The 15,355-nt window shown below is 32.3% G+C and overlaps 2 protein-coding genes across 3 annotated transcripts; one reads left to right on the forward strand and one right to left on the reverse strand.

Moving 5' to 3' along the window:
* Window positions 1–1,943: 1,943 nt before the first annotated feature.
* On the forward strand, window positions 1,944–11,571 carry sno (Protein strawberry notch). Its single transcript, XM_069128569.1, has 18 exons — window positions 1,944–2,477; window positions 3,269–3,350; window positions 3,412–3,519; window positions 3,617–3,844; window positions 4,145–4,267; window positions 4,418–4,558; window positions 4,645–5,012; window positions 5,116–5,368; window positions 5,524–5,849; window positions 5,919–6,199; window positions 6,277–6,641; window positions 6,908–6,976; window positions 7,054–7,342; window positions 7,449–7,832; window positions 8,522–9,088; window positions 9,174–9,487; window positions 9,580–9,711; window positions 9,794–11,571. The coding sequence occupies exons 1-17, from the start codon at window positions 2,475–2,477 to the stop codon at window positions 9,684–9,686; spliced, it is 4,008 nt and encodes a 1,335-aa protein (XP_068984670.1). The 5' UTR covers window positions 1,944–2,474; the 3' UTR covers window positions 9,687–9,711; window positions 9,794–11,571.
* A 1,395-nt stretch (window positions 11,572–12,966) lies between these two features.
* Window positions 12,967–15,085, reverse strand: Gos28 (golgi SNAP receptor complex member Gos28). Of its 2 annotated transcripts, none has more exons than XM_069128582.1 (5): window positions 14,925–15,085; window positions 14,090–14,265; window positions 13,844–14,025; window positions 13,690–13,746; window positions 12,967–13,572 (listed from the first exon to the last, which is right to left on the reverse strand). In XM_069128582.1, the coding sequence occupies exons 1-5, from the start codon at window positions 14,956–14,958 to the stop codon at window positions 13,335–13,337; spliced, it is 687 nt and encodes a 228-aa protein (XP_068984683.1). In that variant the 5' UTR covers window positions 14,959–15,085; the 3' UTR covers window positions 12,967–13,334. The 2 variants fall into 2 exon arrangements, with proteins under 2 accessions (XP_068984683.1, XP_068984682.1); XM_069128581.1 differs by having other exon boundaries at window positions 13,690–13,758.
* Between the last annotated feature and the right edge of the window lie 270 nt (window positions 15,086–15,355).

The following is a 15,355-nucleotide window of genomic DNA, read 5'->3' on the forward strand; positions in this document are numbered from 1 at the left end:
AGCGTCCGCCCAGCTCATTTAAGTGTAACCACGCGCTTACGAACACATGATACGCGATATGCATGGTTTGTTTACTGTTCATTGTAATTTCGAAGTACACGTGCTCAAATAAGCAATTGTTAAAAAATTATCGTGCTCGTTTTAACACGTATCAACGACTTGTCTTCTCGTGTCTTTCGTGTTTTTAGTCAAAGTGACCTGCGATTCGTACTACAAATCAGAGAGGAGCCAGTAAATCAACGAACTATCTATTTAAATGGTATTATAAATAAATATACTGATCCAAAGTTTTTTTGTCAGATTGAAGAAACAAGATACCTACAAATTATCCCAATATAAAAGAACCATTTATTTTTAATCATTTAGAACTATCAGAATTGCATGTTAACGCCTAAATATTTTGTTAATATTATTTACACCGATCCTTGCTTGCCTCACTGTTCGCTTTAAATTTGCATGCATTGTCATGAAAAATGTAGTTACGGAATAGTCGATAGATGTCAGAATTTTCCGCTCTTTTTATTCGTGTTTTAAACACCTTATATGGGTTTATCTTTTGCTTTTTCGATCTAATTATGAGCTAATGTTTCAATTAGAATTATTAGATAATATCATTGATCAAGAGGAATAAGAATCGATGTTACGTTAAGTTAAGTTTATTGTTCTCTCCCTGGTTACAATCTTTACATTGATTTCGTCGAAGGAAGGCGTTATTCAGAAGCCATCTTGCTTCGGTTTCCGCGCTAATTTCAAATTTTAACTTGTTAAATTGTACGTTTTCGTTACATGCCGTATCGGTCATACTTTTCTTTTTTTTCTGTAATCGCTTAGTGTTACTAATTGTATTAATATAAAAGTACAAAAATACAGACCTAACATTATATCTTACTCTACTTCATAAACGATATATATTGGCCAAATATTCATACACTTGTCGACATCTTTTATGAATATATTATGTTATAACTACATTAGTACTGTAATAACACCCAACTATCTGGATTATATTAGTAACATTTGAAACAATTCTGAATATGTATATAGAAATTGTAAGATATCTAGTACAAGTGTATATTTTGTAGAGATCTTAAAAATATTCAAATGGACAATCATCCATAATATTATTCATAATATTAATAAATCTCAGTATTCAGTATTTATCTTTAACTTTTATTATGTGCTTAAAGTGATTATTCATACTCCATACTAATTTTTTTACTAAATATAAGTTTAAAATAAGTATATTGCAATTTCTAAATATATTTTCAGATTGGATCCAAATTTTGCCAATGTAATCAGTGTATAATCAATTGCGGTTGTGTCTCATTATAGTGCTAATAAAATTTCAAGATGTTTCATATGACATGCACAATACATATATCAAAGTTTTCTATGGTAAGTGTATGAATACTTTTGCAAGCCATCTGTATACTTACTTTATCTGTCCTAACTAACTATTTTTTTTTATTACTATCTTTCCTATTTTCTAACACTGTTCTCATAAGCTTGTGCTTGACAAACCCTTTAAAAATTGTTTACTATTTCAAATCTTATAAAATATCAAATATTTTTATTTTTAATTTTATTTTCTTTCTTAAAAATCAATATAAAGTATTTATTACATTGATGGCTTACTACATAAATATTGTATGCCGACTTTTAACATTTTTGAGAAATAGTCTTAAAAATTCAGTGATGTTTTATAATAAATACTTTTTGCATTGTATTTATTTTTACCAATACTATTATAGAATTAGTTGCAAATTGTACATTGATTCTTTTTAAGAACATAAAATGACAAGGCCAAATCATGGTTTTTGAAAATATCAATATATACACTAAATACAATAAACAAAAATGTTATTTTTCTATAAAGTAGATATAAATGATTTTTATATAGCGTACGGAAACAGTCAAGGAATATTGAAATATATAAAAAAAAGTATGTGTATAGTAAGCCACAGATATGGTGTTTTGAAAGAGCGGTGATTTTTTGATTAACGCGCTCCTAAGAATGTTCTCTTAAATCGTTACAATTTGGCAACGCCGCGTGGTTATATTCCGCAAGCAGCAGCCATAGCCAGCGCGTGTGTTTTTGTATTTGTATCGCGGTGCACCGTGGGCCGGGCGAAAGCCAAGATGGCGGCAGCCGTGTTTGGCAAACGCGTTTCAACTGTATGATCGGTGTAGACCGCATAAATGGCACGATCTAAGCGCACAGTAAGTTCTAACACTGTGATTTCCTAGTTCGCACAATTCACCGGCCAACTGAACGTTGCTAAGTGATGTCCATTTAACAAGACACGAAACACGAAATATTCTTTACGAGGAAAAAAGTGTCTCGTGCACCCTGTCACAAGTCAGCATCTTCGATTGCACACGGCGAAGATAATTATTCACAAGGTGTTCGGTCAAGATATCCCAGTTATCTTGACTCTTCAGTAACCGCCAAGATTATAAAAGGATTTTTTGACATGGTGAGTTTTTGTTTATGATTCGTTTCACTGGTACTGAGAAGGCGCGCTTCTTTCGTCCAATACTAATACGTATTTCTTTGTGCATCCCATCTATTGGCACGACTAACCTATTAGACGCGGTTACCGTGTATCGCGTATATACACAGTCCCTCTTATTGTAATTTTAAATGACTCACCGACACTAGCCTCCCTCTCCCTATTCCGTATCCCTCCCGCTTTTTCCTCGAGTTAAACAAGTTTACGATCGCTTTCCTTGTTCTTTTCCTTTTCTTATTTTTTTCAATTAAATACGAATTGTAGTATTGTACTAGCCATTCAAAAAATACATCGATTAACTTGAAAATTAAAAGCTGAGGGAAAGCGATAATATAATGAGTATTGGTTTTTTTAAATATACATAGTTTGGAATTTATTGTTATTTATGTCATTCTTTTGTGATGAATGAATTTACGGATGTAGATAATGATATTGATAAAGAAATTGAAAAATTTACAAAAAGGGAAGTTGATAAAGCCCATACATGATAGCAGTTTTTATGTTTCTAGTTGGACTTAATTTATCCTTATATTTATGGATAAAAAGTTAGTTATTACATAATGTTATGAAACTATAAAATGTGAGTTGCAGATTAAAAATACACTGAAATTTATGCTTGATTCATTGTTTTCTTATAAATTTAAAAATATCAATAATGACTGTAATAATTTAAACATTAACTTTATTATTAGATTAATGATAAATTAATATGTAATAATATGTGCTGTTAAAATATTGAACAAATCTTTTGTCAGTCAACTAAAAGGGATAAGGACGCAATGAATGAAGATAGCAGCAGTGACGAGGATGAAGATCCCGATAACATGGGTGTGCCTGGTAAATATTTCATTTTTAAATATAAAGAAAGCATTTAATGCATAATAATAATTCTCATTAGGTGGTGGAAAAGATCTTGCCACTGCTACTGGCATTGCGAATATTAAAGATGAAAAACCTGCAGATGTCCCATCTAATGCTATGGCTAAAGGACAAGGAGGTTTAAATAGTAAGAAGAGTTTTAATAAAAAAATATGATAGAAAAATATGCAATGAATTCAAAAAGAATTTTATTTATATTTTTTGAAATTATATTCCTTTAACAGTGTTAAATCAGAAATTTGGTAATAAAATTCCTGGTGGATTGGTGACTAAAACAGCAGCACCAGGTTATGAAATGGTACGTGTAGGAGGATCACAGGGTACACCACCTGGTTTTGTTAATACAAATCAGTTAGGTCAATTAGGTCAGTTAGCTGCTGCTGGTGGTCCATATTTTCCACCAGGACTGGCAACTCTTGCAGGTTTCAACCCTGCAGCTTTCTTTCCACCAAGTGAGTATAACATATTTTTTATTTATTCCTAATATTCTATAACATAATCAAAATAATTCATTCCTGTCTGTATTATAAAAATTAAATGTATGTACAAGTCATTTATGCACATACATTATTGCTTTTGTATCAAGAGTATATTTGTATAATAAATTTATACCCATGTTGTTGCATTTTATTGTAACATTGTAACTTAAGTGTAATTAACTATTGTATTATCTGTAATTATTTTAAACAGTGTTATAAATTATAATACTGGGTGAGTAATTGAGTAGTTTTACATATGTTATCGTTCCCTAGGCATGGATATGAGCTTAATGAGTGGTTTTATGGGTATGCCTGGAATGAACATGGGTGTTAATCCTCTTGTTCAATTGTTAAACCAAAATGGTTTACATCCAAATTGGCCAGGTGGGCTGTCAGGTATTCTTCATATTTTTAATATCCTAAAATCATTTTAATAATTATAATATTGTTGAAAAACATAATTATGTCCATAATAGTACTAATTGAAATCATTTAAAATAATAAGATTCTAATCTCACAATACAGTAATTTAAGACATTGTTGTAGGCAAAGCTGTGTCTCAGCTATGGATGAATGCTGGAGATCCTGCAAAAATGAATATGCAACCTACCATACCAGAAGAAGAGGAGGTGGATGATGAAGATATGGGTGTTGCAGAAACGTATGCCGACTATATGCCTACTAAACGTATGTTATTTAACTTCACTTTGAAAATACATTACATTGATATTTATTTATTAGATAACATACCTCTTAATTAATACAATCCATAGTTAAACTCGGACGAAAGCATCCAGATCCTGTTGTGGAAACTGCATCGTTATCTAGCGTCGAGCCAACGGACGTCTGGTACAAGCTTTCGATACCAGAAGAAACGATGCGAACTGGAGCTTTATCTGCGCTGCAACTTGAATCAATAACGTATGCGTCTCAGCAACATGAACATCTCTTGCCAGATGGTACACGCGCTGGTTTTCTTATCGGCGATGGTGCAGGAGTTGGTAAAGGACGAACTATAGCCGGAATTATATTCGAAAATTACTTGAAAGGAAGGAAACGTGCTATTTGGGTATCTGTCTCGAACGATCTCAAATATGATGCAGAGCGTGATTTAAATGATATTGGCGCGTCAAAAATTGAGGTACTTATTCTTTAAATTGGAGATATCAATCATTTATTATTTTAATTTTGTTGATATAAAAGTCGATGTAAAATTTGAATGGAAATATAAATTGTATTCTTAGGTTCATGCATTAAATAAATTCAAGTATGCAAAGATCTCGTCAGCGGTAAATGGTAACGTAAAGAAAGGAGTAATATTCAGTACATATTCAGCTTTAATTGGAGAATCTTCGCAAAGCGGTGGAAAATACAAAAGTCGATTGAAACAGCTTTTACAGTGGTGTGGTGAAGATTTTGATGGGTTGATTATATTTGATGAGTGTCATCGGGCGAAGAATTTATGTCCTACGGGAAGTTCAAAACCTACTAAAACTGGTACGTATATTAGACACATTATTTGTATTATAAACTTATACATGTAACATGCATGCTATGTTTCATATAATTGCAATTGTGTTTTGTGGTACAATAATGTCGTATATTTATTATTATGTTTCATATAATTTATTGCAATTTCCAATGTATTCCAGGTTTGACAGTCTTAGAGTTGCAAAACAAGCTTCCTAAAGCTAGAGTAGTGTATGCCAGTGCCACAGGCGCTTCCGAGCCCCGTAATATGGCCTACATGGTTCGATTAGGTATGTGGGGCGAAGGAACACCATTTCCCGAATTCAATGATTTTATCACCGCCGTGGAGAAGCGCGGAGTCGGTGCAATGGAGATCGTAGCGATGGACATGAAGTTGCGAGGCATGTACATCGCCCGACAACTCAGTTTTCATGGAGTAGCCTTTAAAATAGAGGAAGTACCGTTATCCAAAGAGTTTACCGAGGTCTATGATCATTCAGTTCAACTTGTGAGTATTAAAACAGAAGATCTAATTAATTGACGGTTAATAATTTATTAATTAATAAATTTTGTATAGTGGGTTGAAGCAATGCAGAGGTTTCAAGAAGCAGCAGAATTGTTGGACGCCGAGAATCGTATGAAGAAAACTATGTGGGGACAGTTCTGGTCGTCACATCAACGCTTTTTCAAATATCTATGTATCGCTGCTAAAGTGAAACATGCTGTGGCAGTTGCACGTGAAGCCGTAAAGTGTGGAAAATGTGTAGTTATAGGTCTACAATCTACCGGTGAGGCACGCACGTTAGAACAATTGGAACGCGACGATGGTGAATTAAGCGATTTCGTTTCCACTGCAAAGTAAATACATCATTCAGTTTTATTAATATGTAAATACAAAAAGACTGTTTATTTCTACATGAATGTGTTTATTTTAGAGGAGTACTTCAAACGTTAGTCGAGAAACATTTTCCAGCATCAGACCGTAATCACATACACCGAGTTCTTGGTATTGAACCATCGAAAATGCAGAGATTAGACGATCTCGATGATATCGATGGAGCTAGCGGTTCTGCGGGTGGAAGTAAAAGAAAACCAATACGACAGGCAGCTCAACGAGCCTCGAAGAGAGTTCGTACATTCCCATCTGATGACGATTTTACCGATGACGAGAGGAATGGTGGACATAGCTCTGGTTCGGAATATAAACAGAGTGGCAGCGAGAGCGAAGACGATCATAGGACTGACGAAGAAAGTAATATCACTTCTGATTCTTCTTTCAATTATAGCGAATCAGACTCTGGTAGGTTTCACATATTATTTGACTGGTATCGTTAGATCATAAGCAACTGATTTAAATTAAATTTAATATTATTTAATTGTGAAATATAAATAAAGCATATATTTTAATTTTAAAAATGAATAGTAATTTATACAATATAAATTAAAATTGAAAGCTTAATTTTACTTTATTCAAACTATTGTGTGTTACTTATGACCTAAAGGTACTAATTAAGGGTTAAAATCGTTTAATCAAAATGTTCTGCTAATTTCTTACTTATATTACAGATTCAGGCGATGGAAGGCGAAGGAAGAAAGGCGCTAAGAAACAAAAAAAACCAGTGAAGAAACGAACTGGTATATATTTCATATTCTCAAAAATATTACCGTAAGTAAGAACAAATGTAGTAGTAATACATTGATAAATTATACAGGACCCATAGCTGCTGGAGCGACGCGCAATCGTGCGCCATCGAGAGACGCCGTGGAACGTGCTTACACCATGAAGAAGGAATTACTATCACAGGTCGAAGACTTAGGCGAACGACTACCACCAAATACTTTGGATCAACTAATTGACGAGTTTGGTGGGCCGGAAAATGTCGCCGAAATGACTGGTAGGAAAGGGCGAGTTGTTCAGACAGAAGATGGTACCATTCAGTATGAATCCAGATCTGAAGTGGATGTTCCATTAGAAACGCTTAATCTAACTGAAAAACAGAGGTACATAATAAGTTTATCTTTAACATACACGTAAAAAAAGTCTACTTTCTATCTCTACTTTCTAAAAAAGTCTACTTTAAATCTGAATGGTTCAATGTCGTAATAGGTTTATGGATGGCGAGAAAACAGTGGCCATTATCTCAGAAGCAGCCAGCAGTGGTATATCATTACAAAGTGATAGGCGAGCAAGGAATCAGATGCGACGAGTGCATATTACTCTCGAATTACCATGGAGCGCAGACAGAGCGATACAGCAATTCGGACGAACGCATCGTTCTAATCAAGTGAATGCTCCGGAATACATATTCCTTATCTCGGATTTGGCCGGTGAACGACGATTTGCATCCATCGTTGCGAAGCGTCTGGAAAGTCTTGGAGCTCTTACGCACGGTGATCGAAGAGCTACAGAAACCAGAGATCTCTCGCAATTCAATATTGACAACAAATACGGACGTGCAGCGCTTGAAGCGACAATGAGAACTATTATGAAGTTTGTATACTTCTTATAATTTAACCTTTTACTACCGAGGTGAAGTCTCAGATTGAAGTCTTCCATTTTGTTTATAACTAAATATTTATATTTCGTCTACCTTTCGACAGTACTACGATATATGCATTACGTAAATAAATTTACATAATTTGTTTATCTTATTAAATGAACTGATATATGTGCAATGGAGTCTGTTAAAGGGGGGGGGGGAAATTGAGAGAAATCCGTAAACTGTGTAATTACCTTAAAATTCTTTTACGATATAGGATATCTACAAATATAAAGTGAAAAATCTATAAGGACTGATATTGCACCTTTGTATCGTTACAAAATCAATCAGCCAGTAAATAGGATTGCGAGATATTGTCTGTAATAATTTCTGACGATGAAATCGGCTGGCAGACCATCTCTGGTCTGGATGATGGCGGATCTATTGTGTTATGTATATTAGGAAAATGTATACTAGAGATAAATCAATACGAAGGGCTGCCAGTAATGTTCTTTATTTATATATAAATTAAATATAAAGTTCAGGAGTATTATAGACTCCACCTCGAGCTTTATATACTAAATATGGTACTTCGGTAGTAGAGGTTTAATAATATATCTTATATATTCCTATACACTTTTTGAAATGTCTAATATGGTTTACTAAATTAAATTAATTCTCTTATAAATGAAATTACTAGATACGAGCCTCCGCTTGTACCACCACCACAAGATTATCACGGAGATTTCTTCAAAGATGTGGCTGATGCATTAGTGGGTGTTGGTTTAATTTGCAATAGTGAGAGTACACCTGGTGTACTCACGTTGGACAAAGATTATAACAACATGTCAAAATTCTTAAATCGTATTCTCGGTATGCCGGTTGACCTGCAAAATCGGCTATTTAAATATTTCACTGACACTCTAAACGCAATTGTCACGCAAGCAAAAAAAACCGGTCGTTTCGACATGGGTATTCTCGATCTTGGTACATCTGGAGAAAATGTAAAAAGGGTTAAGTTATACCGTTTCTTACGGAAACACGCTACTGGAAAGGCACCAACCGAGCTTCACGTTGTTCACGTTGAACGTGGGATGAATTGGGCAGAGGCAATGGACAAATGTTCCGAATTGACGGGATCCAAAGAGGGCTTCTATTTAAGCCACCAGATCCGTAATGGAAAGCAAACAGCTATTCTTGCTGTTATAGTAGATACCGGAAAGAAAAAATCTGAGAGTAAAAAAGATCAGCTGTATATGGTTTATAGGTAGAGTGTCTCTTTCGTAATAAATATAAGATAATGATTAATAATTTAAAATTGATCATATTGTGATTCATGTTTTTATTTAAAGACCCAATACAGGATTGCAATTACGACAAGAAACTCTAGGTGAATTAGAGAAAAAATATAAGAAGGTATCATCAGATGAAGCAGAACCACATTGGTCACAACAATATGAAGCGTCTGTAGATACATGTTCACATGCTTACTGGCGCGGCAATTGTAAAAACGCGACTCTTGGTATGGATTGCGAGGTTGGACTCCGAAGACGTTCCTATAACGTATTATCAGGTTCGGTGTTGAGCGTTTGGAGTCGAGTTGAAAGCATTCTTGCAACACGTTCTGCTCATAACTCTAAGATGCAAGTAGTACGCTTACGAACTGGTAAGTTTTATGAAAAATTTAAATATAATTCTATAAAACTATTGCACATGTTATAGGAACTGTTAAAAGTTCTGTTTATTTTTTTCTTGTAGATGAAGGCTTAAAAATAGTCGGTACTCTTATTCCAAAGTCCTGTATGGAAATATTGCGTCAAGAATTATCATCAGATGCTGAGAATACCGAAGAACTTACATTTTGAACAATTCGTTAATTCGCTTTTATAGGTAAGTAACTGATATAACAAACAAAGCGAGCTTTATTTGTTGGAAAGGAATAGCGAGTTCGTAATTTTGATGTGTTATCAAGAACAGGACCAAAAGAAGCGATTAATGTGAATATAACGTGGACAAATCCCTCTTCCTAAGTCTTGCGATAAAATTCAGTAAAGAAGAGGGTGCACCTGCGAATGCACGACAAAGATATGAATTAATTAAGTCATTTAATAAGGATATATCAGGTAGATACGAAAGCCTGATTTGGTAATGACAAGTGAAACGAACATGTGGAACGAACATTTACAACCTGCGAATTGTATGAGATCCAAACTTATCTTTTCGTTAGGCTTTGACGTCGCTGTGTTAAACGTTTTAATGAAGTATGTTTTGCTCGCCCGTTGTATCTCCTCGATTATACATGAAACATTACTAAGTAGCTAGAATATTTTCTTTCTTTTTTTGTAATTTTAGTCATAAATTGCGCTCGCTTTTAATTGGGCGTTAGTGGGAATGAATTTTTTTTTATTTTTCATTTATCTTCTTTTCACATCGCTGAGTAAAAAAAAATATTAAATTCATAATTTTGTAATGCGATTATAGTTACATACGAAGTACATTCGCCATTTATTTTATATGTCAAAGAAAAATATAATTGTTTTGTAAAAGGCATCGCTGCATATAGAACAACTTTAGTTTTGTTCTTTTCTCTCTCTCTCTCTCTCTCTTTCGATCGCATTACGCTGTAGAAGAATTTTAATCAATACAATAGTTTTATGTTGCATCTACCACGAAGAATTATATCGAATGTGGAGAGAAGCTAGAATCTTATGTGGAAACGTAAAATTAAACCATAGCGATGCATACGACTTAAGGAACCGTATTTTACGCTAATCATATCTTGAAGAACAAATTTAAACATTCAGTGAGAATCGATTATGTAAAATCTTAGTGATAGGTAAAGGTTTACTTACTTGCATATATATTGTGACTGATTAATGGAACGGAAGTAAGTAAAACCCGGAAGAAAAGATATAAAATAGTATTAGTGCTATATCAGAAAAGAAGTGCAACAAGCAATCGATTCTCGTTGGAATATACACAGATGTATACGCAACTGTTCCAGTTCTTTTCTTTAATTGTTAAATTGATCGGATAGTTAATTAATGACCATTGCTACTGCTACCATTAATATTATTACACTACTGCTACTATTATTAGTACTAGTATCCCACTGCTACTATTACTATAGGGAATAGAGGGACGAGGTAATAAATGAAAATTCTTCTATCTCGTAAATTTTATGTTAAAACTAACATTTATTATTTATGAAGTAAGTGCCAAGGTAGTGTAATCCTTGTTCGTTTTTATAAAAATTCGCCTTTCGTACTATATTTAACAAGATATAGTTTTTTATTTTTTATTTTTTATTTTTTATTATATTAGACACAGTGATATAGCAATATCAGTTACAATAATAGATGCATAATTTAAAAAGTTGCGCTTGGGAAACAATGTATAACCTCGTCTCCCAATAATTCTCCATTTATAAGTAGTCAACATTAAAACAAAAGTTAGATTCAAACGATACGTACGGCAGTATATTTATATTCAAAAATCATAAAGTAGTCATGCGATTCGCATGTATATTGAGTAGATGTCTGTTGTTTATTTGTACGCCTGGACGAGTTTTGATAGCTAAGTAAGATGGATCTCACAATCTATCATCTATAACAGAAAACAGTAATAAAACAAGAAAAATGAAAGATCCAATTAAAAAAAGAATGGTAAATAGGGTATCTTGAAAAAATCGATAGAATTAATTTTAAGTAGAATCTCCATTAGAAAAATAAAAAAAGCAAAAAAAAAATATTTAGACGCTATGAAGCGAGAAGTTGTCTTGTGAATATTTTCTTGTCTTTGTAACTATTCTTACTACAAAGAATCGTTCTGATGTAATCCATGAAAAAAAAATGACACTACTACGTTTCTACGGATTCACTACATATTGCATTTATAAACAAGAATAAGAAAATGGAAAGAAGGAAAGAAAGAATATAAAACAATACACATTTATATAACGTAGATAAGAAAGTACTCTTATTACGTTGTATTATTTTCCATGATATTAGTAGGATACAGGATACCTAATAAATTATTTATTAATGTACATTAAAGAGATAATTCGTTCGTTGTGTTTATTTTTCTCAACATTTGTGTAATTACTTTTACGTGAGGAATATTCATTTCATACAAAGCTGCAACATTTATATTGATATATTATATATATTCGTTTTTTCATAAACGTGGAGATTCTTAATTAAAACTATCGGAGACGAAACTATCAGCTAACAAACAAAAAAAGAAAAATTGAAAGTGATTTGTGATTATAATAAAACATTTTCAAAGTGTAAATATATATATTAAAGGATATAAAGCAGTTTTAGGTAATACGTGTACCTTATATTCGATATTTTTACAATTCTTGCTTGAGTTCCTATTACAAACAAGGTGTAATTTATAAATGTGGTATCTAGTATACGTGGAAACCAGGCACTGCACTTGCCGAAAGTAACGTGACTCCTTTCGTAACGTGCTGTGTTTTGTGAACTCGAATGAGAGATTCTAATGATGCTATACATATATACATATATATATGTACGTGCGTGTGTATATATACATGTATAAATGTTTTCTGTGTAAGTAAAATTAATACTTCTTAGTAAAAAATGAAGAAGAAAAAGTGTGAGGTTAACGAAAATCGATCTTTCGAATGATAATGCCGAAACTACACACTTATTAATTACAATATTTGCATTAATGTTATTTTCCTCCATTGTTGTATAATTTCTTAAGTAGTAATCATCGTGCATCTTTGTCTCCATTGCTTTGAAACGTATATGTTGTACCGCGAGAAAGCATCCGAGAATACATTGATTCATAGGCGTATAAAATACAATGGATTTCCATAAGAAAGAAATATGTAAATTGTTTCCTCTTGCAAGCACAGACTCAGTACTTGCATCGAATTATACCAATAGTAAATAAAAAGTCTTATATAAATATCAGTCTACTGCACTGCGAATAGTAAATCATGGTTTTGTTTTTTTTAACATATAAAGAACAGTAGCAAAATTTTGAAGATTTGGTTTTTTATACATGCATGGTATTTTACAGTCTTTACTCAAAGGCGTAAAGCAAAGATGTGTCCAAAATAACACTTGTATAGTCGTGTATATAGGAAATTGAAACAAAAAATACAAATGATTCTGTAAATACATAAAATCTTCACCATTTGTTTTAATGTTTATTAAATTAACACATTGATCGTGGACTTAATCTTTTTACATAGTATCACCCACGACTTATGTTACGTATAAAAAAACTGTACAACAGTTCAACATTTTCTTCTTTCTTTTCTTTTACTTTCTTAACTCGCAAGAACGAAAAAACATTCATTCGACCATTCAGAGTTCACTTACGCATGTTCACATCACGCACAATCACGCATTTTTCAATTTCAGTTCTCTATCCGTTTATATATCGTAAATACATCACCAAATACCTCATCTACATATATGCATTCCCACTGATGTATCACTAATGGGTGGAAGTACTTTGGTATTGGATATTATTTAGTGAAAAGCATAGAGCAACATAAGAAACGTGCAAAATCCGATAATAAGGCCGACTATAAGTGAATCGCGTCTTTTACGTAAATTTATCCTTTGCACTAGACTATTTACTGCTGGAAATCGATTTGAAATGTCATTTAGCCTGGTCTGTATACGTTTGAACGTTTGCCTTTGAGTCACCAGATGATCTCGCGTTTCCATTGCTATGCTTATTTGATCATTAAGCAAATGATCCGAACTGAAAAAAAATTATCTGATTTTATATTGGCAAAAAAAAATGTAACAGGGCACTTTATACTATGTATAACTCAGCATAAATCAAAATAAAACAAACAGTATAGCAAACAATACTTACTTGTGAATGTGTTGATTTTCTTTCATATACATTTCCCGACGATTCAGTCCAGTTACACTTTTGTAGTTACTGTTCCATAGAAGATTTATAAACTCTTAATCAAATATTTAAAAGGAAATATAATTTAAAGTAATAAAGTAATAGGTATACGTACTCGATTTCTTTACGGACACTACCTAATAAATCTTCTCTATCTCTTCTTGCATCAAAATTATTTCTAATTTTGTTGAATTCCAATTTATAATCTTTCAATATGTCTTTGTGGCGTTGCATTGTATGCAACATTGCAGCACCGTTTGGTTGTAATTTGCTCATTCTCTCATTTATAGAAAACAACTGTAACAAACAAAAAATTTTTAATTTAAATTTTTGAAATGTAATATTGATATTTTAAACGTACCTTAGCCAATAATGCTTCTATTTCAGAGGCCATATTATCAAAGACATGTTCTTCATCTAAAAGAGGTTCTTCATCTGCATTAACAAGCTTGGATCCACTATTGACACCAAGCTTACTGAATGCTACCAGTTTTGCATCAATCTCATTTTCCAGGTGTCTTGCTTGCCTTCTAAGATCTAAAATTAAGTATGAAGTTAATAATAATACAGATTTTAGTAAATTAGACATTAATATTAATAAAAATATATAAGTAATTAATAGGTAAAGCATTATATTTAAATATAAATTATATATATATATGTCGTAGTTAATTTAAGAAACAAACTTTTTTGGTAAAAGTATTAGTAGAAATTAATTTATATATCCTCTGTTAAAAAAGATGACTAACTAGTTTTCACAGTAAGGTTAAGAATAGTAACAACAAAATTTGTACGCGAATTATCATAGGATTATTTATTATAAAGTAATTTTATTTCATGAACCTACCATATAAAATCAATTATTATCTTATAATCATACGTATAAATAATAAGATCTTTTAAATTGAACTTTTTATGTTTCAAGTGAGCTTTGATGTAACAAAAGTGAAATATTTGTAATATAACCTCTGGAAGCAAAAATGTTACACTTCTATTAGATTTGAGTAAGATTGTATAAAATAATATCATATTTCTTTGTTAGATGCAACGAAGAAAATGAAATTAATAGCAGAATGACATATGTCAAAACAAGCCGTTATATTACTTGTTGCAAGGCTTTTCGGAATACAAGAAGACATGACAAGACTGTAAAAAAATAAAGAACGAGAGCAATATTTTCATCAAATGAACTCTACCTTCCCAATCGACAGCATCTAATGCGTTAGCCATTTGTTGTTCGCAAATTACGAACACGGTACTTTCTTTACTATGATATATGAATCCCTGCTGCTACACACGACATAACATAATCCCACGGAACAGATGATGGCAGTAGATACTTATACATAGCGCTCTAAATTCCAACTATGTATATATACGTGGCGGAAAATTCGAATCATTTCTAATACGATTCGATACTTAAAACTTTTATAAGTTTTGATAAATATTAAATTTTGAGTTTTGATGAATCTTTCAGATTTTTTAATTTTCGATAAGTCTTGAAAATATTGTATCTTCAATATCATGTATATTTATTATTGTACTCAGTACCAGTATCTTCAATATTTTATGTATACAATCTTTTATATTATATTCTAATTTATATATTTATATAATAAATTTTATA

This window comes from Bombus flavifrons, chromosome 15 (assembly GCF_040668555.2).
Source record: "Bombus flavifrons isolate JBK064 chromosome 15, iyBomFlav1_principal, whole genome shotgun sequence".
Classification (NCBI taxonomy): Eukaryota; Metazoa; Arthropoda; class Insecta; order Hymenoptera; family Apidae; genus Bombus; species Bombus flavifrons.